This window comes from Cetorhinus maximus, chromosome 2 (assembly GCF_964194155.1).
Source record: "Cetorhinus maximus chromosome 2, sCetMax3.hap1.1, whole genome shotgun sequence".
NCBI lineage: Eukaryota > Metazoa > Chordata > Chondrichthyes > Lamniformes > Cetorhinidae > Cetorhinus > Cetorhinus maximus.
This window is the reverse complement of record NC_135880.1, coordinates 17,735,405-17,761,804: the sequence shown is the minus strand read 5'-3', so window position 1 is coordinate 17,761,804 and position 26,400 is coordinate 17,735,405. Positions and strand designations below refer to the sequence as shown.

At 43.3% G+C, this 26,400-nt stretch overlaps 1 protein-coding gene across 1 annotated transcript; it reads left to right on the top strand.

Annotated features, from left to right (window-relative positions):
* The first annotated feature begins 635 nt into the window (after nt 1-635).
* LOC144692532 (scrapie-responsive protein 1-like) lies at nt 636-18,479 on the top strand. Its single transcript, XM_078561508.1, has 3 exons — nt 636-1,862; nt 2,783-3,030; nt 18,289-18,479. The coding sequence occupies exons 2-3, from the start codon at nt 2,795-2,797 to the stop codon at nt 18,341-18,343; spliced, it is 291 nt and encodes a 96-aa protein (XP_078417634.1). The 5' UTR covers nt 636-1,862; nt 2,783-2,794; the 3' UTR covers nt 18,344-18,479.
* The last annotated feature ends 7,921 nt before the right edge of the window (nt 18,480-26,400 follow it).

Genomic DNA, 26,400 nt, shown 5'->3' with positions numbered 1-26,400 from the left:
CCTTCTGAACAAGGGCAATTAGGGATGGGCAATAAATGCGGGCCTAGCCAGCGATGCCCACATCCCATGAACGAATAAAAAAAACACTCAAGAAACTTGATGCACCTCTTTACCACAGGGCTCAGTACCCATCTCTTCAGCACTCACACACTGGCTGCAGTGTCCCCTATTCGACCAGATGTATTGCAACAACCTAGCAAGCTTATTTCAACAGTGCTTCCCAACTCCTTGAACTCAGCCATCAAGAAGGACTAGCAACAATATCATGGGAACACCATAAGATCCCTCCTCAGTCATACACTTGGATAAACATAGGTTTTTGCTTCAGCATTTCTTAGTTCATTCTGAGAGGAAGATAAGCATCACAGGAATGATAGGAAGTTAAGTCAGCCGGTTTGAAAGTGAGCTTCAACTTCTTTAAGAAAACAACAATATCCAGCCGCCCTGGTGCGAGGTTGATTCACAAAGTTCGGTAGCATTTATGCACCCTATGGTGAAATATCCCAAGGGTCTTTGACACAGTGAATCAGCTGGTGTGCTGTCTGGGCTGCTGTGCATCGGTCAGTAGAGGGCAGAGCATCTCCCTTCATCTACCCAACTATGAAAGAAAAGGGCTCACTCAGCCTTTCCTCTACGCCTTGCGAGATTCTTTCGCTTTGGATGATGTGAAATGCTGATTTGCCAGACTGTATGTGTGTGTGTTTTTTTCCATTTCTCTCTACGATCCACATGCGTGTAATTGGCTTCAACAATGATAGAAACTGCTCACCAGACATGTCGCCATATTGTGGAAAACATGAAACAGCTGTAGCAACAAAAAAAAATATGTCCGGACAAAGCTCTTGGTTTGGTTGGTTATTGACACCCTTGCAGAGAATGGCTTTCTGCTTCCACACTTGCACGAACTGAACCTTGTCCAACTTCACCTATAATCCGTCAGTGTTATTCCGAGGCTTCAGGGAAACAGTTTAAAGTGAGCCCCTTCTTTCAGGCTCAGAACCAACATTCTATTCTGCAAGTCACTCCAGAGTGTTTAAAAGCGTAATGAGGTTAAAACAATCAGAAAATAACTTGCAGCGGAGGAGAGGAAGCCACATGCATTGAAAAGAAAAACAAAAAACTGCCAGCTCACTTAAAATAGAAACACGTGGGCAAAAGGAAATGCCCTCTTTGTCAAATTTGGCCTTTTCGATCTCACTCCATTCTTCCAATGCCAGGCGGGATTGTTAAATCATAAGAACCGTGCGGCACAGGAGGTCACTCGGCCCACCGGGCCTATACTGGCTCACCGCAAGGGAGCCCCACTCCTCTTTCCCTCTAGCCCTTCAAGTGTTTCCTTTTTAAATAGATGGGCTTCCTTCACTTCAGCGGATAGACTGGCAGAGAGGCAGGTCTGTAAAGGGGTGAGGAACAAAGGCAAAGCTTTCAGCTGGATGGATCTTAATTCTACCTTCCAAAACCTGAACTGCAAGGCGGGTTCATTGAGCAGAAGATAATGCAAAGTATTACACATAACTCAGACCCCTCACGAGGGGAGGTGGGGAGTTCATCATCTCTCCTGCTGTGTGCATTGGCTGTTTCCTCCCAAAATGAAGTGATTGTTGCTTTTCTCTCAACACGATGTCCCCCCACCACTCCCCCATGATCTTGGCTGTTAAAGTGAACTAGCTAGTTATTTATAATCCCTGGATAGCTGGGGGGCGGTGGGAGAGAGAGAGAGAGAGAGAGACTGTATACCTTGGCTATAACCCGACCAGCACAAAGCCCCGATTGTGGCTGTCTTTTCCAACCCACACTGAGAGGGAGAGTCTAGGCGTCCACGTCTGTCCTCCTCAGCTGTAGGCACACACCACTCCAGAAAGGTAAGTGATCTTTAAACCACATATCCAAACAGTTGCTCTTAAATATGAACAAATGTGTATTCAAAATCCTGAGTTCAGCATATGAAAAAAAAAGAGCAAAGCAACAATTTCTTCGCGACTGATCTTTAAAGTAATGCATCTCTGCTCCAGCCAATTCTCTTTGAAATCTGCACAATTTAAGACTCTCTAAATGTTAAAAGCTAATTTGAAAATGAAGGTAATGGCTAGGAATTTATTCAATTATGCTCTTTTTGTTTTTTTAAAAAAAGTCTTGCTTCCATACATAGGTTGCTAGTGAATGTGCTTTCCCCACCCCTCTTTAATTTCTCACAATAGAATATTTTATAATATTTTGTTAAATGTTATTTTTGCTTGCTTTTCGAGAAATCTGGATTTCTATATGAATTGGTAACATAGCAACCACCCTGTCTGGTTGAGAACGATTGACTATATAGTGATCGACCCGCACGGCTTCCTGGGTTGTAAGACTATCCGTGTTCAATAGATTCGCTTCCAGTTAATAGGAGAATTCAACGACTTGTTTCGTCCGCAGACTCGCGTTTGAGTCCGTAGATGTGGAAATTGAATTCATTGAAATTATTCTTAAATTGATTTTTTTTTAAAATATTTTAAGGAAAGTTGTTACAAAAAATACATTGAAATTATTCTTAAATTGATTTTTTAAAAAATATTTTAAGGAAAGTTGTTGCAAAAAATGCATTGAAATTATTCTTAAATTGATTTTTTTTAAAAAAAATATTTTAAGGAAAGTTGTTACAAAAAAATATTGGGAGAAAGAAAAATAAAAATCAACATTTTTTTTCTGGTCCAAACATTGCGAAGTCCCGGGTTGTTATATTATCGGTGTGTCTCCGCGATACACATGTGGATAAAGGACTTTGCCATGCTCTGCCCCACAGCCTCAGTGAAAGATGAAAAAGCTCATTGTTCTGCTGCTTTTGAGCTCTTTGCTCGTCATCCAAGCCATGCCCGCCAATCGTCTGTCGTGTTACAAAAAGCTGCTGGGGGGCCGAAGCTGCCACAACATCCCCGAGGGGACCGAGCACTTGCGACCCATCGACAAGGGGCTGGTGGATCACTTCTGGGCGGGGGACGAGTGCGAGATCGTCTGCTACTGCAATTTCCAAGAGTTGCTCTGCTGCCCCAAGTAAGTCATTCTTCTTAAATCACCCTCCCCACAGACACACACACACACACACAGACACATACCCGCCCTCGCCGTTAGGGGGAGCAGCGTTTACACACTAAAACCATATTTGCAAACAGTGCCAGGAGTGAATGAGTCACTCACCAAACTAGTACACACTTTATTCGCCCTGCAACGTACTGCGATTCACTGATAAGTACCAAGTCTAGATGAGGAAAGATACTGGATATTTATCAGCTCGCTCTTCGCTGCAACGCCAGCCACATGTTTACATATGGGAACTTTTTAACTCAATTAAAGACACTTCACAGCAGCAAAGTTTGGCCCGGGGCCACGTCATCGCGAGAACCCTGTCCAAGAATTTCACATGCATGCAATGAATTACTTGTAAACAGATAACTTGCATGTTGAAAGTGCCCTTCACGACCGCCCCAAAACGCTTCCCAGCCGGTGAAATGCGCTGAAGCGCGGCCACTGTTGCAATGCGGGAAACACAGCAGCCCTTTTGCACACAGCAAGATCCCACAAACAGCTGTGAGACGAATGACCAGATAATCACAGAAGCGTAGGAAGAATATGGCACGGAAAGAGGCCATGGTATCTGTGCCGGCCGGAAAAACGAGCCCTCGCCCTGGCCCTAATCCCACTTTCGAGCACTGAGTCCTTGGTCCTGCAGGTTACAGCACTTAAGGTTATAAGGCTCTGGTCAGACCACATTTAGAATATTGTGAGCAACTTTGGGCCCCGTATCTCAGGAAGGATGTGCTGGCCCTGGAGAGGGTCCAGAGGAGGTTCACGAGAACGATCCCAGGAATGAAAGGCTTAACATATGAGGAACGTTTGAGGACTCTGGGTCTGTACTCGATGCAGTTTAGAAGGATGAGGGGGGGATCTGATTGAAACTTAAAAGAATACTGAAAGGCCTGGATAGAGTGGACGTGGGGAAGATGTTTCCATTAGTAGGAGAGACTAGGACCCAAGGGCACAGCCTCAGAGTAGAGGGAAGACCTTTTAGAACAGAGATGAGGAGGAACTTCTTTAGCCAGAGAGTGGTGAATCTATGGAATTCATTGCCACAGAAGGCTGTGGAGGCCAGGTCATTGAGTGTATTTAAGACCAAGATAAATAGGTTCTTGATTGGTAAGGGGATCAAAGGTTACGGGGAGAAGGCGGGAGAATGGGGTTGAGAAACTTATCAATGATTGAATGGCGGAGCAGACTCGATGGGCCGAATGGCCTAATTTCTGCTCCTATGTCTTATGGTCTTAAGGTGCATATCCAGACACCTTTTAAATGAGCTGAGGGTTTCTGCCTCTGTTACCCTTTCAGGCAGTGAGTTGTTGACCCCCACCACCACCTGGGTGAAAAAATATTTCCTCATCCCCCCCCCCCTCTAATCTTTCTACCAATCACTTTAAATCTATGCCCCCTAGTCACTGACCTCACTGCTAAAGTAAATAGGCCCTCCCCATCCATTCTATCCAGGCCCCCTCACAATTTTGAACATCTCAATCAAACCTCCCCTCAGCCACCTCTGTTCCAGGGAGAACACCTCTAACGTATCCAATCTTCCCTCATAGCTGAAATAATGTTTTTTTTCAGTGAAGTTGGTTGAAGGATAAATGTTGGCCAGGGAACTGGGCAGAACACTCCTGCTCTTCAAATTAATTCACTGAGATCTTTCACATCCAGCTAGTGGACGGACAGGGCCTCGCTTTAACATTATTACTGTTCAAGGGATTTTGCTCAGCACAAATTGCTTCATTATGTTAATTGACATAAAGTCAACGGCCCAGATTTTGCAGTCAGCGACGAAGGAATGGACCTTGATCTTCGTCATGCTTAGAGCTGGACTCGGACTTTTCATGGTCTTTTGAGCAGGGAATTACAGGCCCAGAACTTCCAAACTCTGGGGGAGTCGTACCCAGGAGGTACCCTGGATGATGCGCTCGGGGGATCCCTGGAAGTCCCCATGCAAGGACTGCATGGGAATTGCCCAGGAAGTTTAAGCTTCCGATGGGCAATTACCCCGCACTGGAAACCAACTGAAACTCTGATTTAAATCGGACACTTTGGATGGTTCAGGCTGTCCAGGAAAAGTTATAAGAAGTAAAACCATTTCTAACTCCTGAGTAATTATAGTACCGACCCTTCACCCCCCCCACCCTCCCCTGCACCTCCACTAGAACTCACCCCCACCCCCCGACTACCCCACTGACTCTGTGATTAATCCCCATACCCCCACCCCCGACTACTCTCCCAACCTCCCCAACTACCCCCCAGGCTATCCTCCCAAATCCTCCAACTAACCCCCATCCCCCAACTACCCTCCTGACCCCTAACTACCCCCGCCCCCTCCAATTACCCTCTCGACACCCCCCCCCCACCACCCCCCACCCCGACCCCGACCACCCCACAACTATTCTCCACCACAGCTTCTCAAAGTGGCTGTGACCTTTAAACTTATCTGCTTTAAGGCAGCTAGTGCCGTAAAAAAGGGCTGTGGCTCTCCTTCCCCGCCCCACCCCCCACCCCACCGACTCTGCTATACTGCACCGAAGGCCTCCGGCACCGGTTGCACTGAATTTTCCTGAGGAGGCCCGAGTCGGAGGGTCGGGCATGAAACGTGCAGCTGCAATCCAGTGTAAGTAAAAAGGAGCACTATGGCAGTCCGACTGTGATTGACCCTCCTCAGAATTCCTGGTCCACAGTTACAAGAGAGCCTTTTCAGTGTGGCACCTTGTACAGGGGACCTGTGGCTCGAGAAGCAGGGCAGGCAACCTGCCGTATCTTCGGCCTGCAAAATTGTCACTGACATGCATAGGATTTAAAATTAAAATTATGTTTTTAAAAAAAAATCTTGATTCCGTACATGGGTTGCCATTGAATGCGTTATTTCCTCTTTAATTTCTCACAGAAGCAGCTAATACATTTTTAAAATTTTTATTTTTGTTTGCTTTTCAAGAAATCTGGATTTCTGTATGAACTGATAATGTAACAACCACCTGTCTAGCTGAGAATGACTGACTATATCAGAAATATAGTTCATTCATTGTAGAATTGTACAGAAAGCAAATAGAGGGAAGGAAAGATAGAAATAAAGAGATAGAAAGGCAAAGTAAAAATAGTTTAATTTTTAAAGATCTCAAACAATAATTACATTCTGAAAGAATGAGACTCTGCTCTTGTAAAATTAAATTTTAATGCCAAATAGATTGTTTGACATTAATTAAGACCTATCATGCTGTTAAAAATTCACTTACACTTGAAAGCATTAGCCCTAAATTTTTCTGGTGTGTTTAGTGGGTAACTGGTGAGTAAATACCACAATCTTATGCCATTGCATGAATTTCAATGCCGAGTCTATTGTTGAGGTACCAGTGGTGCAAAGCTTGTGGAGGAGGAGAGCCAACCACACCTGGAGTGCTGTGCAATTTTGGTCTCCATATTTAAGGAAGGATGTACTATGGGAGGCAGTACAGCAAAGGCTCACTAGATTGGGATATGACGAGAGACTGAGTAAATTGAATCTGTATTCTCTGGAGTTTAGAAGGAAGAGAGGTGACCTCATTGAAACATTCAAAATTCCGAAGGTTAGACCCTGAGAGCTTGTTTCCCCTGACTGGGGAATCCAGAACAAGGGGAAACAGTCTCAAGTTAGGACTGAGATGAGGAGAAATTGCTTCACTCAAAGGGTTGCGAATCTTTCAAATTTTCCACCCCAGAGAGTTGTGGATGCGCCATCATTGAATACTAAGACTAAGAGAGAGACAGATTTTGGGCCTCTGAGGGAATCGAGGAATATGGGGAGTGGACGTAAAAGTTGAATTGAAGCCCAAGTTCAGTCTTGATTCTATTGGATGGCGGAGGAGTTTTGACGGGCCATATGGTCTTCTCCGCTCCTTTTTCTTATGTTCTTAAATCAGAAAATAATTTCCTGATTTCTGTGTTTAAATGCACATGTACGGACTCCAGAATTTGCTGCCCAATTTACTGCATAGTAGTGAGGGCTGATAGTCTCAGTGTTATTCTTCAAGCAAAGTGTGGCCCTTGCATTTCACAGCCATTATCCACATGCATCTTCAGTTCTCTGATTCTGACCTTCAGTACATCCTCCCCTTCCTTTCTTCCTTCAACCATTCTCTCTTGAGTATTGCTGAAAGAAAAAAGGCTTTTTTCATCGAAGCTTTTGGTCTTGCACTCATCAGGGTAATTCGCAAGAAAATACCACTGTCGGGGAAACAACATATTTATACTGTATGAGAGAAAAAAAACGCTTGCTGGACTTGTGTAAGAGTGATGAGCTGCCGCTTGATATATATGACAGGGTTCATCCTCACAGCTTGCTGCGTCCGCATATGTATGGACTGCCCAAGACACACAATAGTGATGTCCCTTTACGCCCTATCTTATCCATGACTGATTCTGCAGAACATGAATTGGCCAAATGGTTGGGTGAATTGTTACAACCAGTTTTGAGCATGTTTTCTACATACACGATGAAGGATTCCGTCACGTTTGCGAAGACCATACAGGACTTGCAGATCAATAGTAATGCTACGTCCATGTGCTCATTTGACATTGCTAGGCTATTCACCAATGTTCCACTTAAGGAAGCCATAGATATTCGTGCTGCAGCACTATATCTTGGCGATCTAGACCTGCCACCATTGCATAAATCAGTATTCATTGAGCTTATGAACTCGGCAACTCGCACAGTTGAGTTCAGTATTAATGGCACCATGTATGCCCAAATAGATGGTGTTGTCATGGGATCCCCTCTCAGCCCAGCTCTCGCAAACATCTTTGTTGGGTTCCATGAGAAACATGTTTTCAATGGAATGAGACCCAACCTCCTACCCCTCGCATATTTCCAATATGTGGATGAAACGTTTGCTATATTTAAATCAGCAGCTGCATGTAACAATTTCCTTACATATTTTAATGGGCTCCATCCTGCGCTCAAATTCACCTTTGAAATGGAGCAGTCAGATGAACACTCTTTCCTTGATGTACTAGTTGATTCTCTACCACGGGCTACTGCAAGCTTACCTTCACTGGTTAATACACGCATTGGAACTCTTACAGTTCCACGCGCAATAAGATTGGTCTTATCAGCAACCTCATAAATAAGGCCCCAGCCATTTGCTCACCATGCGAGCTTGACGCTGAAACAGGGCACATCAACGGCATCCTGCTGGATAATGGCTACCTTGGTCAGACGTATTTCACGCTGTATTTTGTGCAAGCTCATGAACAGGCCCAAGGCCATCACTTTCAGCCCTGAAAAGTGCCCAGTCTACCTCAGATTACCCTGGAGGGACAAGGTATCTCAAAAATGTGAGCAACAGGTGAAGCTAGCTGTTCACGCTGCTACTATGCAGTAGCAACACAAATGGTATTCACCATTAATAAGATGCTGCCGTAAAGCCAAAAAGACATTCTGCCTATCACACAAATGAATAATGTGGTATATGAATTTCAGTGCCTGTGTGGTGTAGGCCGTACATCCCAAAGACTGGCAGATCAAATCAAACAGCATGTCCCTTCATCTGTTCACAACAGGCAAGGTACAGATTGTACCCAACCAGCACGCGCTTGTAAATCTCAAAACACAGTGTCCAACATTAGATGTGATTCTGTGATTGGACAATATTCGCTAAATAACCCTCAGCGTGGTAAGAAACATTCACTCCCTCCACCATCGACGCACAGTAGCAGCAGTGTGTACCATCTACAAGATGCACTGCAGGAATTCACCAAGACTCCTTCAACAGCACCTGCCAAACCCACAACCATTACCATCTAGAAGGACAAGGGCAGCAGATAGATGGGAACACCACCACTTGGAAGTTCCCCTCCAAGTCACTCACCATCCTGACTTAGAAATATATCGTCGTTCCTTCACTGTAGCTGGGTCAAAATCCTGTAACTCCCTTCCTAACAGCACTGTGGGTGTACCCGCATCACATGGGGCAGGATTTTACGCGTCAGCGCATAAAATGACGCGCGGTGTCTTCGGGGGGAATTCCCGACGTCACCGCCTCCATTTAAATTTTCAGGAAGGTGGGAGCGCAGCAAAATCAGCTGCGTGCCCGCCGACCTGTCAATGGCCAATTGAGGCCAATGACAGGGTCAATTAAGTAATTAAAGGACCTGTCCGTCCAACCTTAAGGTTGGCGGGCAGGCCAGGAGCCCTGGCGGGAACTAGAAAAAATATGAAACCTCATCCATGGGCGGGATGAGGTTTCATGTGGGCTTTAAAAAATTTAAGTAAAGGTTTTGTAAAATTATGGACATGTCCCAACTCATGTGACATTGTTAGGGAAATTTTATTTTTCTATTTTTATTTTTTTTACATTTACAGCCGATTTCCCTGAGGTTGCACTTAGCCTCAGGGAGATGAGTGCACTCTTCCGTGCGCATGTGAGAAAGAGCGCACTCTCGATTTTGGGAATCCCCCCCACCCCACACAAGGAGCGCATAGCGCTTCCGTGAGGACGTCACGCTGGGCGGGCCTTAATTGGCCCGCCCACGTAAAATGGCAGCACGCCTCCAATCGGGGGCACCAATCGGAAGCGCACCTGTACGTGCCCGCCCTTCAACTTCCCCCCCGACGGAGGGAAAATTCAGCCCATGAAGTGCAGCGGTTCAAGAGAGCAGCTCACCACCACCTTCTTAAGGGCAGTTAGGGATGGACAATAAATGCTGGCCTAGCCAATGAAGTCCACATCCCATGAACGAATTTTTTTTTTAAATTACGCTGACAACCAATTTAAGATTGTCAGTCAGGATGCAGTGTGTTTCATTTGCGTGTACTGGAAGCTACATATATTAATACACAGGGCCCTGTTCTTTGCAGACAGAAAGAACAAGTACACACATTGCGCCTGTTTCAGCTAAACAAAATAAGTGATAGCCATTTACTGGTTCATTCTCCAGGGCAATGTCTTGGCCAATCAGATTCAAGCTGCCTGGTTTAAATTTCAAACAATGCTTGGCAGTGAGATAAAAATAAAATACTGAGGACGCTGGAAATCTGAAATAAAGACAGAAAAACTCAGCAGCTCTGACAGCATCTGTGGGGAGAGAAACAAAGTTCACGTTTCGAGTCTGTATGACCCTTCTTCAGAGCTCTGGAGAAGGCTCATAAGGACTCACATTAACTCTGTTTCTCTCCCCACAGATGCTGTCAGAGCTGCTGAGTTTTTCAAGCATTTTCAGTTTTTATGTTAAATATGCTTGGCACTATCTGTCAGGCACTATCAACTGCAATCTCCATGGCAATGCATCTACCAATTAGGCCATTCACCAACCAATCAACGCCCTCTTCTCATACAGTATAAAGATGTTGTTTCCCCGACATTGTTTTTTTTTAATTTGTTCATGGAATGTGAGCATCGCAGGCTGGGGCAGCATTTATTGCCCATCCCTAATTGCCCATGAGAAGGTAGTGGTGAGCTGCTTTCTTGACCTGCCACAGTCCATGTGGTATAGGTAAAACCACAGTGATATTGGGAAGGAAGTTCCAGAATTTTGACCCAGCGGCAGTGAAGGAATAGTGATATATTTTCAAGTCAGACTGGTGACTGACTTGGACAGGAACTTCCAGGTGGTGGTGTTCCCATGTATTTTCTGCCCTTGTCCTTCTAGATGGTAGTGGTCGTGGGTTTGGAAGGTGTTGTCTAAGGAGACTTGATGAGTTCCTGCAGTGCATCTTGTAGATGGTACACACTGCTGCTACTGTGCATCGGTGGTAGAGAGAGTGAATGTTTGTGGATGGGGTGCCAATCAAGCGGGCTGCTTTGTCCTGGATGTTCAAGCTTCTTGAGTGTTGTTGGAGCTGCACTCATCCAGGTAAGTGGGGAATATTCCATCACGCTCCTAACTTGTGCCTTTGTAGATGATGGACAGGTTTTGGCGGGTCAGGAGGTGAGTTCCTTGCTGCAGGATTCCAAGCCCCTGACCTGCTCTTGTAGCCACAGTATTTATATGGCTAGTCCAGTTCAGTTTCTGGTCAATGTTAACCCCCAGGATGTTGATAGGATATTTTCTTGTGAATTGTCCTGATGAGTGCAAGATGAAGAGCTTCGTCAAAAAAAGTCTCTTTTTTTCAGCAATACTAAAGTTCTACACTATCAAACGACTATTCTCTCTTGAACCCTCTTTCCAAGTCTTTCCACCTTTAAGAACCTTCTCCAAACCCATTGTTTCTGCCAAGCTTTCAGTCACCTCTTCATTTCTTCCCCAATGGTTAGCCAACTGCTCATTTACCTATTATGTTTTCTGTTCCCTTTGTAAGGTGCCCCAAGACATTTTCCACAGTAAATGTACTACATGAATGCAACAACCTGCATTCAAGGCTTTTTGAAGCATTTTAAGGGTTTTTGTTTCTTTAATTAGGTAATTCAAATTGACAGGCAATTAGTGACACAGAGATTACGGGAATACAAACAACGGACAACAATAACTTGTATTAATACAACACTCAACGTAGTAAAGGATCTCAAAGCCTGTCACAAGCGTATTATCGAACAAAACTTGACACTGGACCATGTAAGGAGGTATTAGGGCATATGATCAAAAGCTTGACCAAAGAGGTAGGTTTTAAAGAATGACTTAAAGGAGGAAATAGAGGTAGAGAAAACGAGAGGTGTAGGGTGGGAATTTCAGAGTATAGGACCTTGAGAGCTTAAGGCACAGCCACCAGTGGTGAAGCAATAAAAACCAGGATTGTGCAGTGGGGAGGTGGTGGTGTAGTGGTATAGTCACTGGACTAGCACTCCAGAGACCCAGGTTAATGCTCTGGGGACTACATGTGACTCCAGACCAGGTGGAAATGTGGTTGACTCTTTTTTTAAAAAGCCTTATGACGGGCAATAAATGCCAGCCAGTGACGCCCACACCCCATGAGCGAATAAACAAAAAAGAGGCTAGAATTAATGAAGCATGGAAATCTCATGGGTTGTGGGGCTGGCGGAGAATACAGAGATGGGGAGGCTGGCGGAGAATACAGAGATGGGGAGGCTGGCGGAGAATACAGAGATGGGGAGGCTGGCGGAGAATACAGAGATGGGGAGGCTGGCGGAGAATACAGAGATGGGGAGGCTGGCGGAGAATACAGAGATGGGGAGGCTGGCGGAGAATACAGAGATGGGGAGGCTGGCGGAGAATACAGAGATGGGGAGGCTGGCGGAGAATACAGAGATGGGGAGGCTGGCGGAGAATACAGAGCTGGGGAAGGTGAGGGATTTGGAAAACTAAGATGAGAATTTAAAAATTGAGGTATTGGCAGACCATGTGCCTGAGCAGAGAGATGATGGGTGAAAGGGGCTTGGTGTGATTTATGGCAGCAGATTCTTGAATGAACTAATATCTGCAGAGGGCGGGAGATAGGAGGTCATCCAGGGGTGTGTTGGAATAGTTAGGTCGCGAGGTAACAAAGGCGTGGGTGAGGATTTCAGCACCAGGTGAGCTGGGGCGGGGTGGAGTTGAGAGTTGAAAATAGGGCGTCTCAGTGACAGTCTTTTTTAAGCCTCAGAGAATTGCCAGGGAGAGCAATGGAGTTGGTGACAAGGGACTGAAGAAGACCAACAGGAAACCGGCCTACATTCTACCCATTCTGTCGCACACAATTGCAATGCCTTGTGCATTAGAATATATGGCCCTCAAGCTGCGTCGACGATCTGGGAGACAAAGAAAGATTAAAAATTCCACCTAATTTTAGAAAAGAAATCTGGGAAATTCCTCTCCCAACCCCTTAAACAATCAAAACCAGTCCAGGAGATGACTCTGGCCCAGATAATGCTCTGAAGCACCACTTTTTGTATCAGGTGACCTCAGCTCCAGCTGGAATCGGATCCAGCTCTTGCTTGAAGCAATTCAGCAAAGAGACACCCACTGTATGAATTAGTAGCTTGTCCCAGGGGCTCACTATTCTCCAGGAGAGGACCAGTGGTCAGGAATCACAAAATTGCGTTAGTGTCGGAAGAGCTGAGCAGTAAGTTTATGGAGATGAGAATGTCGGTAAAGTATACTGCCTTAACTAATCCTGTGATGAATAACCACTGTGTATTTATACCCTTAACCAACACATAGAGAAAATGGATGGAGCTTGTTACAACACGCAAGGATTTGAGTGACACCTTGAGCTTCAAGAGTGAAATTCATGGAAATCCAAATGTACTAAGTACATACACTTTACTGTAATTCGATCAAATGCTAAATGAGATCCCTAACACGGCAACCGTTCATACTTGAAACTAATTAGAAGTTGATTGAGTTTATTTAATAGCCCGTAAATACGATGCCTAACGTGTTGCTGTGTGGTTTCTAACAGGTTGCAGCCATATCGTGTATCTGTGTAGATCGTAAATAAGCAAATAGGAGATTGCAGATTTAATCCAGTTTCACTGAATTCTGTGAAATTGTATTTATTTCATGTGGAATTATTTTGTGGTCAACAGAAAATGTAACTTGTATACTTTTAAATATCTAACTGAAGATATTTTTTTTGGTCTCCAATTCCACAACGTCATCTTAAAGATACTTCCAGCACTCGACAACTCTGGTAGTGCTTGCCATTAACTTTACATTTTTAAATCATTTACTCAGATTCTACATTTTTAAAAATGTTTATTCTTCCCATGACAATGGTTTTCAGCAATTAAGGGATACTCTTAATTGATGTGTCAGTCTTGGGAGCCTCTGAGTCGGATGGTTGTGAGTTTAGGGTCCAATTCCAGGGGCTTTAGCACACAATCATAGAAGTATTGTACTGTCGGAGGTGCCAACTCTCTGATGAGACCTTAAACTGAGGCTCTGTCCTAACACAAGAACATGAGACAGAAGCAGGAGAAGGCCATTTGGCCTGTCAAGCCTGTTCCACATTCAATATGACCTTGAGCTTCAACTCCACTTTCCTGCCCACTCCCCATATCCCTTGATTCAACTGAGACGAAAAATCTGTCTATCTCAGCCATGAATATATTCAACGATGGAGTATCCACAGCACTATGGGGTAGAGAATTCCAAAGATTCACAACCCATTGAGTGAAGTAATTTCCCCTCATCTCTGCCCTAAATGATCGACCCCTTATTCTGAGACTGTGTCCCCGTGTTTTAGGTTTCCCAGCCAGGGGAAACAATCTCCTCGGGTCTATCCTATCAACCCCCATTAGAATCTTGTATATTTCAATGAGATCACTTCTCTATCTTCTAAACTCCAGAGAATGTAGGCCCAGTTTATTCAGCCTCTCGTCATTGGACAGACAACACTTTCATTGCAGGGACCAACCTAGTGAACCTTTAGTATACTGCGTCCAATGCAAGCATATTCTCCCTTAAATATAGAGACCAAAACTGCACACAGTACACCAGAGCCATGTACAATTTTAGCAAGACATCTTTATCCCTGCACTCCAATCCCCTTGCAAAAAAGGCCAACATGCCATTTGTCTTCCTAATTGCTTGCTGTATATGCATGCTAACTTTGTGTTGTTTTGCATAAGCGCACCCAAGTATCTTTGAACATCAAAATTTACAAGTTTTGAGTCTTTTTCACAAAAATTCTGCTTTTCTATGAGAACCAAAGAGAATATTCTCATACTTGTCCACATTATACTCCATCTGCCATCTTGTTGCCCACTCACTTAACTTGTCTATATCGCTTTGCAGCCTCTTTGTGTTCTCCTCACAACTTACATTTCTATTTAGCTTTGTATCCACAGCAAACCTGGAACTCCCTCCCTAACAGCAATGCCCTCATCCCATGAAAAATAATTTTTTTTAAACTTAGATACATTATTCTCTGTCTCTTTGTCAAAGTCATTAATATAGGTTGTAAATTGCAGGGACCCCAGTTCTGATCATTGCCCTCTTGAGTAGACATAAAAGACCCTGTGGCACTATTTCGAAGAAGAGTGGATGATTAATGTCTGATGTCCTGGCTAATATTCATCCTTCAAGGCGCTGCATAAATGCAAGTCTTTTTTTTCTCTTTTGAATTACTTATCATTACTGAAGATGCAGATCTCAATTTGTGTTATGTTTCACATTTTAATGTATCATATGGCCCTTAAAGTTGACATTTTCTTCAGCATCACTAAGCATTTTTTCACGCCACTAAATAAATATATCGATCACATCATCCTCCTTCCAACACTGCTCCATCATCCAACTGGGTGAAACCACCCTTGCCAGGTATCATTCCTATCAATCAAGACATAATCAGAGAATTACCTGCAATGGCTTCTCTTCCCACTCCTGCACCATTATCCCTGGAGTTCCCCCAAAAGACCTATCCTTGACTTCCTCCAATTTCTCGCCACCTCCCCCATGACAACATCTGAAAACATGTCAGGTTCCACATGTATGCTGATGAACCCACCTCACTTTCAACACTCTTAACCCCTTTGCTGCCTCTGATTTGTCACATTTCATCATTTTATATCCAATATTGATCGAGCAGGAATTTCCTCCAACTAAATAATGGGAAGACATAAGGCATAGTCTTTGATCCTCATTACAAACTCAGCCACCAATTCCATCCCTCTCCCTGGCCACTGTCTGAAGCTGAACAACGCCGTCCACAACCTTAAACCTGAGCTGAGCTTCCAATCTCATAGCTTTTCCATCTTCGAGACCACCAACTTCCCCTTCCATACCATCAGCTGTCTGTGCCCCTGCTTCAGCTGATCTCCTGCTGAACCCCTCATCCAAGCCTTTTCCACTTCCAGACTCAACTTTCCAATACTCTTCAAGCTAGCCTCCCACCTTGCACCTTCAGTAAACTTGACCTCATCCAAAACTCTGTTGCCTGTATCTTAACTCGCACCAACTTGTGCTCGCTAATATACATTGGCTCTCAGTTCAGCAATGCCTCAATTTTAAAATTTTGTTATCGTTTTAAAGCGGCTCGAAGGCCTTTCGCCACCCAATCTCTGTACCCTGGCCCAAACCCTTCCTACAAGCCTCCCAAGATATCTGTTTCTTATGCATCCCCAACTTCAATAGCTCTACCAATGGTGGCCCTGCCTTCATCTGCATAGACGCTTAGCTCTAAAATTCCCTCCCTAAACCTCTCTACCTCTCTCCTCCTTTAAGATGCTCCTTGAAACCTACTTTTTTGACCAAGCTTTTGGTCACCTGTCCAAATGATTCCTTGAGAAGCTCTGTGTCAAATTTTGTCTGATAATGCTCCTTGGAAGCATCTTGGCATGCTTTACTATGTTAAAAGAGCTGTATAAATGCAAGTTGTAGGGCATAGTGTCAGCCTGAGGTTCAAAGAGGTTTCCCTCTTGCTCAAACAGAAATGTGCGATGCAGTTTAAGAATGGGTAAGTAAGTGATATGCTCACTCTCAGCACATTACATTAATTGAAATCGTCTTTGGCTTCTTGGATCCAGTGCAAACCTAGTTTTGTCAGTAATGTATTGCCCTCCAGCAAAAAAGTCCATCGATAAAAAAAATTCCTGGAGGTAAATAAATCAATGTGGCTATGTATACTGCTGCTTATTGGCCAATATAACGGCAAAGAATTTGGATGTATTAGAAAAAAATGGGGCCATGCATAGAGCAAGAGGCATTTTTCCTCCCTTTCTGCTTTTTTCTCTCTTGACCTAAATGTGCAATGTTTAAATTTCACTAACTTAGTGCAACTGATACTACTCTCCCTCTCAGACTCTCCCTCCTGGTAAAAAGACATGAATTATTGTTGTCAGTGTTATCATATGGCTTAATGCTGGTGGTTTAACAAAGGCATTAACCCCTTACAAAATTGCAAAGAAGAAGGAACTGTGAGACAAGTCAGAAGCATGTCATTGAAACTTAGACATTCACCAGAAACTTTACTTCAAAATGTTATTTGAATCTTTGGGCATATAGAATCATACAGCATAGAAGGAGGCCACTTGTTCCATTGTGCCAGTGAAGGAGTTATCCAATTAGTCCCACCACCACAACCACTCCCCCAGCTCTTTGCTGATAGCCGTGAAAATGTTTTCTTTATCAAATATCTATCCAATTCTAAATTACCAAGCGGCACTGAAAAATTAAATCAAAGAAGCATTTCTACCCCACCTGTATACAATCAAGATCTGTCCTAAAAATGACTAAAGTACATACTACAAGTTGGGAGTAAACCCATTGTCAATTTATTTCTGATGGTAAACAAAGATTTTTGGCTTTATGTGGGCACCAATCAGACACCAATAATGCAACCCGGGAACACTTATAACACCACCACCACCATCAATGCCAACTATTATACACACACAGCCTTAGTGCTCTGACACCATCCAGTGTATTCCAGCTACAATGTAAAATTTAAAGAACAGAGAGCAATGTTTTGATCATAGATAAGTATATATATTCCTTACAAGGATACATGAAGTAGTGCTCCCCCCAAGACCCTCGGGGAGTAGCTTAGACATACATACTGGAAGGTGGCAATATCAACCCTTGGTTTATCTCAGTTTGGATGGCAAATGGTGCTACACATCTTTTACAGAGCTTATACCCACCCGCACTATATGAAAAAAGGACTTAGCAATGGTTAAGGGTATTGTAATGGTTATTCCCAGGGTCAGTAAAGGGGACGGTGATGCTTATGACAAGTTCACTTTTTATAAATCTGCTTCCAGCACTAAAGCAATTTGGAAAATAATAACAGATAGATTAGTCACATATGAAACGTCCTAAATCAGAATATACCAATAATATAAGCTCTCCACAAATAAAGGTTTGCATGCCAAATGACTTCTTTCCAAAGCAGATGTCTCCTGTCAACAGATTCAGCCTCAAAATGAGTTAAACAGAATTTAACTGAATAATAATGATACCGAGTAATGAGTTACCATGATCTAATGCAATAGATTACATGATGCTACAAACTGAGTGAACATGTATTAGTAGTTTATAGTCTTACCGGTTAGTCATTCTTGAATGTACTACAAAATTATATTTCATTTGTTCTTATTTGAATGAGTAAATCAAAATCTAAGTTACTCTATTTTTACATAGGTATATGCTGTATCTCCTCCAATGCCTCAAAGATAATGTTATTGGGCTGGATTTTCCCTCTCGGCACAGAAAACAGAAGTCAGGACTGTTTCTGAATCCCGAAACTGCTTCCAGGCAGAAACAGTCTCTTACTGTGATATTCATAGAGGTGCTTCCTTAGTTGGCATGTGACCTTGAACGGAACTCTTGACATTTATCAGCTTTTCACATGACTGTATCAATCTTGTTCTGTTTCAGGGACATATTCTTTGGACCAAAGATTTCCTTTGTGATTCCCTGCAATTCTCAATAAAAGGAAATTTAACAGCAGCAGGAAAACCATTTACTATCTGCAATCAAATGGAGGATGAAGTGCTTCCCTGTGTCCAGAATGTTTCCCCTACAATTTTTCTAGAAATGTTTGTAGAATGTGACCCACAATACAAGAGGAGTTACTTCCTGTGAATAATTGTAAAAATTATTTTCTATGTTTGTAGACCCAAAAGATGATATAATGGAAGCACTAAAATACACGCAATCATTCACATGCTTCTTTAACCTAACCTTTGAATCAACAGCTTTTGTCGCCCATCTTACAAGATGGCTACACAATGTTATTTAACAGCAATTTTTTTTAAATTAAGAAATACATTTAATTACTGGATGCTAAAAGAACCCCCTCAAATGCACTTAAAATACTGGTATTTATCCAAACTAATTATATAATTCTGCATTGATCCTGCACAGCTTGTTTTCCCCGCAACTGCTAATTCAAATTTATATTCAAGTACCACTTTCAAGTACTGATATTGTTTAAGTGGGGTATTAAAACTTAACATAAGACCCATTTAACACCCCATTTTATAGATTCTTGTACTTTATATTAAACAATCCTGTTGTAATATGTTAACTGTTTTACATGATTTAATAAAAATACTTAAACAGTTCCAACTGGTCAAAGTTTATTTTATTGCACAAACATTCCAATTGGGGAGTTGAGGGCAATGAGGAGCTGGCACGAAAGAGGAGATGAGGCCTGGGGCAAATCAGCCATGATCTTATTGAATGGCAAGGCATGCTTGAGGGGCTGAATGGCCTATTCCTGCTCCTATTTCTTATGTTCTTATTAATTCTAGTTATAGTTTTATTTTTTTCTCTCTACACACTTGCCTGAGTCCTAAGTAGAGGCAAACTCTTTTCCTAAGGCCACTACTTTGGGATAAAGGATGAGTTTGTGAAAACTGGACTAAATGTGGAGACAAGGGATTTAGTGGAACAGTAGGACTGAGGCCTTTCAGTTTTTTGGAGAGCAGCAGGGTAAACAATTTGACAATCCTAAACTGGACCACAATTAACATTAGTTTTTCTGGGAAAATTTGTCCAGGCTTACTGCTCTGGATTGCTATTGTGTGACCTCTACTGGAAATAAAGAGGACTGTTTCATGTTCATAAAAAGTTGGTTAAACAACGGAAAACCGAGTAGTGGTTCACAACTGACTTGGGATTGAAAGGATCATAAGAACATCGGAAATAGGAGCCACGGTAGGCCATTCGGCCCCTCGAGCCTGCTCCTCCATTCAATAAGATCGTGTTTGATCTGATTGTGGCCCTAAGTTCACTTTCATCACCACCTCCCCCCATTGCCACCCATAATGCTTACCTCAGCTCTCTATAAAAGTAGGCAGGTTTTGCTATCGCACAGCTTGTGCTGAGGCTTGAGTGCCATGAGGCAAGTGTACTAACTTTGGAATTTTGCGCAGGTGGGAATTCAGTGCAGGAAGAGAAGGTAGCGCTGCTTTTTACATCTTTTTTTCAGCCTCCAGAAGCTGGTCAGTGCTCAAGGCTTTAATTAGGTGAAAAGTAGGTGATTGTTTAGCGAGGTTTTTAAGATTTTATCCTTCTAAACATAGGCAGTAATTTAAACCAGTACTGGGGAGATCTAAGTATTGCATTAAATTCATAGCTTAATGAATTAAACTACTTCGTATAACTGCAGACAACAGTTGAGTGAAATTTCTACACTTGAAACCAAATTAGGTAAATTAAGCTCAATAAATGTGGTAAGGCAGGTGATGTGCTGCAGCTGCAGCATGTGGGAGCTGGTGGACACCTGTGTGATCCACGGCAACTACACCTGCAGTAAGTGTCTGCAGCTCGAGGAGCTTCAGCTCCAAGTCCAAGCTTCGGACATGGCGATGCATGGTGGGGGAAGAAAGTTATCTGAACACTTTGTTCGAGGAGGCAGCCACACCTCTTGGGCTAGGTACTTCAGATTTAGTCCGAGGTCAGGGAGGTTGTGACTGTGAAAGAGGCAGGTATGGGGATCCAGAAGGTAGCAATGAAGGACCCTTAGACCTTGCAATTGTCCAACAGGTTGCAACTCGCGACCATGAGAGCAGAGACTGCAGGGAGGATGAGCAAACTGGCCATGGCACCATGGTGCAGGGAACCATTCAAATGAAGTAAAATGGAATGTAGCTGTAGTAGAGGAGAGTATAGTTAGGGGGATAGACACTGCTCCCTGCAGCCAAGAGTGTGAGACCTGAAGGCTGTGTTGCCTGCCCGATGCCAGAGTTAAGGACACCTCCTCAGGGGAAAGGAACTTGGGAGTGGGAAGGGAATGATCCAGTTGTTGTGGTACACATGGATACCAACAACATTGGTAGCGCTAAGAAAAGAGATTCTGCTGAGGGAGTATGAGCAGCTAGAGACTAAATTTAAAAAGTAGAACCACAAAGATAATAATCTCTGCCTTTATTACCAAAGCAACAAGCAAACTGGCAGAGAAACTAGGAGCAAGAGTAGGCATTCGGCACTTCGAGCCTGTTCCACCATTCAATATGATCATGGCTGACCCTCAAACTCAACGCCATATTCCCGCTTCCTCTCCGTACCCCTTGATGCTCCTAATATCCAAAATATTATCAATTTCTTTCTTGAATATACTCAGTGACCCTACCTCCACAGCCTTCTGTGGTAGAGAATTCTGCAGATGGACCACCCTCTGTGTGAAGAAGTTTTTCCTCATCTCAGTCCTAAATGGCCTGCCCTATATCCTGAGACTGTGGCCCCTGGTTCTAAACTCCCCGACCAGGGGAAACATCCTCCCTGCGTCTTGTCTATCCAGCCGTTAGAATTTTATACTTTTCAATCAGACCCCCTCTCGTTCTTCTAAACTCTAGTGAATACAGGCCCAGTCGAACCAACCTCTCCTCATAAGACAGTCCTGCCATCCCTGGTATCAGCCTAGTGAACCTTCGCTGCACTCCCTCTATGGCAAGCATATCCTCTCTTAGGTAGGGAGACCTAAACTGCACGCAATACTCCAGCTGTGGTCTCACAAAGGCCTTGTATAACTGCAGTAAGACATCCCTACTTCTGAATTCAAATCCTCTTGCAATGAAGGCCAACATACCATTTACCTTCCTAATTGTTTGCTGCACCTGCCTGTTTACTTTCATTGACTGGTGTACAAGGACACCCAGATCCCTTTGTACATCCACATTTCCCAAAATATCACCATTTAAATAATACTCTGCCTTTCTGTTTTTCACACCAAAGCGTATAACTTCACATTTATCCACATTATACTGCATCTGCCATGTCTTTGCCCACACAAACAACTTGTCTAAATCACCATGAAGCCTCCTTGCATACTCCTCACAACCCTGCCTAGTTTTGTGTCGTTAGCAAATATTGGGAATGTTGCATTTGGTTTCCTCATCCAAGTCATTTATATATATTGTGAATAGCTGGGGCCCAAGCACTGATCCCTGTGTTACACCACTAGACACCGCCTGCCATCCAGAAAAAGACCCATTTATTCCCAAACTCTGTTTCCGATCTGTCTCAATCCAAACCAGTATATTATCCCCAATCCCATGTGCTTTAATTTTGCCCACTAGCCTCTTATGTGGGACTTTATCAAAAGCCTTCTTGAAATTCAAATACACCACATCTACTGATTCTCTCTTATCTATTCTAGTTACATCCTCAAAAACTCCAGTACATTAGTTAAGCATGATTTCCCTTTCATAAACCCATGCTGACTTTGTCTAATCCCATTAATGCTTTCCAAGTGTTCTGTTACCGCGTCTTTTATAATAGACTAGCATTTTCCCCACTACTGATGTTAGGCTAACTGGTCTGTAATTCTCTGTTTTTTTCTCTCCTTCCTTTTTTAAATAGTGCGGTTACACTTGCCATTCTCCAATCTCTAGGAACTGCTCCAGAGTCTATAGAATTTTGGAAGATGACCATCAATGCATCTAATAGTTCCAAGGCCACTTCCTTTTTAGTGCTCTGGGATGTAGATTATCAGGCCCTGGGGATTTTTCAGCCTTTAACCCCTTTAATTTCTCTAGCACCATTTTTTTTTGTTAATACTGATTTTCTTCAATTCCTCCCTCTCACTAGACCTTTGCCTCCCTAACATTTCTGGGAAATTATTTGTGTCCTCTTTTGTGAAGACAGAACCAAAATATGTGTTCAATTCTTCTGCCATTTCTTTGTTCCCCATTATAATTTTCCCCCTTTCTGACTTAAGGGACTTACATTTATCTTTGCTTATCATTTTCTCTTCACGTATTCATAGGAGCTTTTACAGTCAGTTTTTATGTTCCCTGCAAGTTTACTCTCATACTCTATTTTCCCCTTCTTGATCAATCTTTTTGTCCACTTTTGCTGAATTCTAAACTGCTCCCAATCCTCAGGTTTGCTGCTTTTTCTGGCAATTTTATATGTCTCCTCTTTGGATCTAATACTATCCCTAATTTCTTTTGTAATCCATGGTTGAGCCATCTTTCCTGTTTTACTTTTGCGCCAGACAAGAATGAATAATTGTTGTAATTCATGCATACGTTCCTTAAATATTAGCCATTGCCTGTCCACCATCAACCCTTTAGTAAGGTTCCCCAATCCATCATTGCCAACTTGCGCCTCATACCCTTGTAGTTCCCTTAATTTAGATTCAGGGCCCTAGTTTCGGATTCAACTTCTTCACTCTCCATCTCAATGGACAATTCTATCATTTTATGATTGCTCTTCCCCAAGGGACCCTGCACAAGACTGTTAATTTATCCTTTCTCATTGCACAGTACCCAGTCTAGGATAGCCTGCTCTCTAGTTGGTTCATCAACATATTGGTCTAAAAAACCATCACGTACACACTCCAGGAAATCCTCCTCCACAGTATTATTGCTAGTTTGGTTTGTCCAATCTATACGTAGATTAAAGTCACCCATGATTACAGTTGTGCCCTTATTGCATACGTCTCTAATTTCCTGTTTAATGTCTTCCCTTACATCTCTGTTACTGTTTGGGGGCCTATAGACAACGCGCACCAATGTTTTCTGCCCCTTGGTGTTTCTTATCTCCACCCAAACAGATTCCACATCACGATTTTCCAAACCAATATCCTTCCTCACTATTGCATTGATTTCCTCCTTTACTAACAGTGCTACCCCACCTCCTTTCCCTATTTGGCTGCCTTACTAAATATTGAATACCCCCAGGTGTTCAGTTCCCATCCTTGGTCACCCTGCAGCCATGTCTCCGTAAATGCAACTATTTCATAACGGTTTTTATCTATTTGCGCTTTTAATTCATCTACCTTATTGTGAATGCTCTGCACATTAAGATACAATGCCTTTAGACTTGTCTTTTTAACCTTGTATGTCATCTTAGCTTTATTTTGCACTATGACCCCATTTATTTCTCACCCTTGTTTTTTCTGCCTTCCACTTTTGTATCTTACTTTTCTATCCTTGCTTCCCCCTCCCCTCTCTCCCTGCTCAGCTTCCTATCCCTCTGCACTTCTAGTTTAAACCCTCCCTGACAGCACTAGCAAACGCCCCCTGAGAACATGGGTCCCAGCCCTGCCCAGATCCCGTCCTGTTTGTGCTGGTCCCACCTTCCCCAGAACTGGTTCCAATGTCCCCAGAATCTCAATCCACCCCCCACACCATTTCTTCAGCCATGTATTCACCCGATATATCCTGTTATTTCTACTCATGCTAGCACGTGGCACTTGTAGTAATCCTGAGATTACTACCTTTGAGGTCCTACTTTTTAACTTACGTCCTAACTCCCTATATTCAGCTTGTAGGACCTCATCCCTTTTTTAACCTATGTCGTTGGTACCAATATGTACCACGACCACTGGATGTTCGCCCTCCCCCTTCAGAATACTCCAAGCCATCCTTGAGCCTGGCATCAGGGAGGCAACATACCATCCTAGAGTCTTTGTGGCCCCAGAAATGCCTGTCTGTTCCCTTTACTATTGAATCCCCTATCACTATAGCCCTGGCAATATTCTTCCTCCTCTCTTGTACAGAAGAGCCACCCGTGGTGCCGTGGACTTGGCTCCCGCTGCTTTCCCCTGAGAGGTCGTCTCCCCCAACAGTCTCTACAACGGTATATCTGTTAGAGAGGGGGACAGCCACAGGGGATTCCTGCACTACCTGCCTTCCTCTACTCTGCCTTGGTGGTCACCCATCCCCTTTCTGCCTGTTCAGCCTTTACCTGCGGTGTGACCACCTCACTGAATGCGCTGTCCATGACAATCTCAGCATCGTGGATGCTCCACAGTGAATCCACCCACAACTCCAGCTCTGAAACGCGGTTAGCCAGTGGCTGCAGCTGAACACACTTCCTGCACTCATGGTCGCCAGGGACAAATTTAGTAGGGTTTTTCGAGGATGTAACAAGCGGGTGGATAAAAGGGAACCAGTAGCTGTAGTGTATTTGGATTTCCAAAAGACATTTGATAAGATGCAACAAAAAAAGGTTCAAGAGTTCAAGGTGTTGAGGGTGATATATTAACATGGATCGAGGATTGATTAACGAACTAGAAACAGTTGGGATAAATGGGTAATTTTCAGGTTGGCAAGTTGTAACTAGTGCAGTGCTGCAGGGATTGGTGCTGGGGCCTCAACTATTTATGATCTATATTAATGACTTGGATCAAGAGGCAGGCTGTATTGTAGTAAATTTGCTGATGATACAAAGATAGGTAAAGAAAGCAAGTTGTGAGTAGGACACATTTTGCAAAGGGATGTAGATAGGTTAAGTGAATGGGCAAAAATTTGGAAGATAGAGTGTATTGTGGGAAAATGTGTGATTGTCCACTTTGGCAAGAAGACTAGAAAAGCAAAATATTACCTAAATGGAGAGAGGCTGTAGAATGCTGCAGTACAGAGGAATCTGGGTGTCCTTGTACATGAACCACAAGAAGCATGCAGGTACAGCAAGGAATGAGGAAGGCAAGTGGAATGTTGTCCTTATTGCAAGGGGGATGGACTATAAAAGTAGGGAAGTCTTGCTACAACTGTAGAAGGCATTGATTAGACTGCACTTGGAGTACTGTGTAGTTTTGGTCTCCTTACTTAAGGAGGGATATACTTGCATTGCAAGCAATTCAGTGAATGTTCACTAGGCTGATTTCTCGGATGAAGGGTTTGTGATATGAGGAAAGGTTGAGCAGGTTGGTGCCATACTCATTGGAGTTTAGAAGAATGATGTGAGATCTCCTTGAAACATATAAGATTGAGGGGGTTTGACAGGATAGATGCTGGGAGGATGGTTCCTCTTGTGGGGGAATCTAGAACTGAGGGCCACAATTTCAAAATGAGAGGTGTCCCATTTAAGATGGAAATGAAGAGGAATTTCTCCTTAGAAGGTCTTTAGTCTTTGGAATTCTGTACCAGAGAGAGAGGCTGGGTTATTGTTTATATTCAAGGGTGAGTTAGACAGATTTTTCATCGACAAAGGGAGCCAAGGACTATGGGGAAAGGCAGGAAAGTGGAGTTAAGGCCACATTGAGATCAACCATGAATTTATCGAATGGCAGAGCATGCTCAATGGGCTAAATGGCCTACTTCTCCTACTTGTTAAAATTATTTATTCGTTCACCAGGATGTAGGTGTTGCGGGTTAGACTAGCATTTGTTGCTTATTCCTAATTGCCCTTGAAAAGGTGGAGGTGAGCCAACTTCTTGAACAACTACAGTCCATGTGGTGTAGGTACGCCCACAGTGCTGTTAGGAAAGATCTTGTTAGGTCCTTCCTAAAGTAGATCAAAACATAAGGATATAAGCAGTGGCATCCTACAGCTGTCATTGTTGGGTCCATTACTCTTCTCCATATTCATGAATGATCTGGAAATAGGTAAAGTTGGGATAACATTAACACTTGCAGATGAGTTAATAATGGACAGCATGATCAACTTTGAAGCAGCTTACATTATTTTTCCTAAATAATTTACAAATGTACAGATAACAGGATGCTCATCCCAACTAACTCCTCCCACTAAGAAGACTTATGATTCTCTCCTAAGCAGACAATCTGCCTGCCTCTTAATACTCCAGTGAGG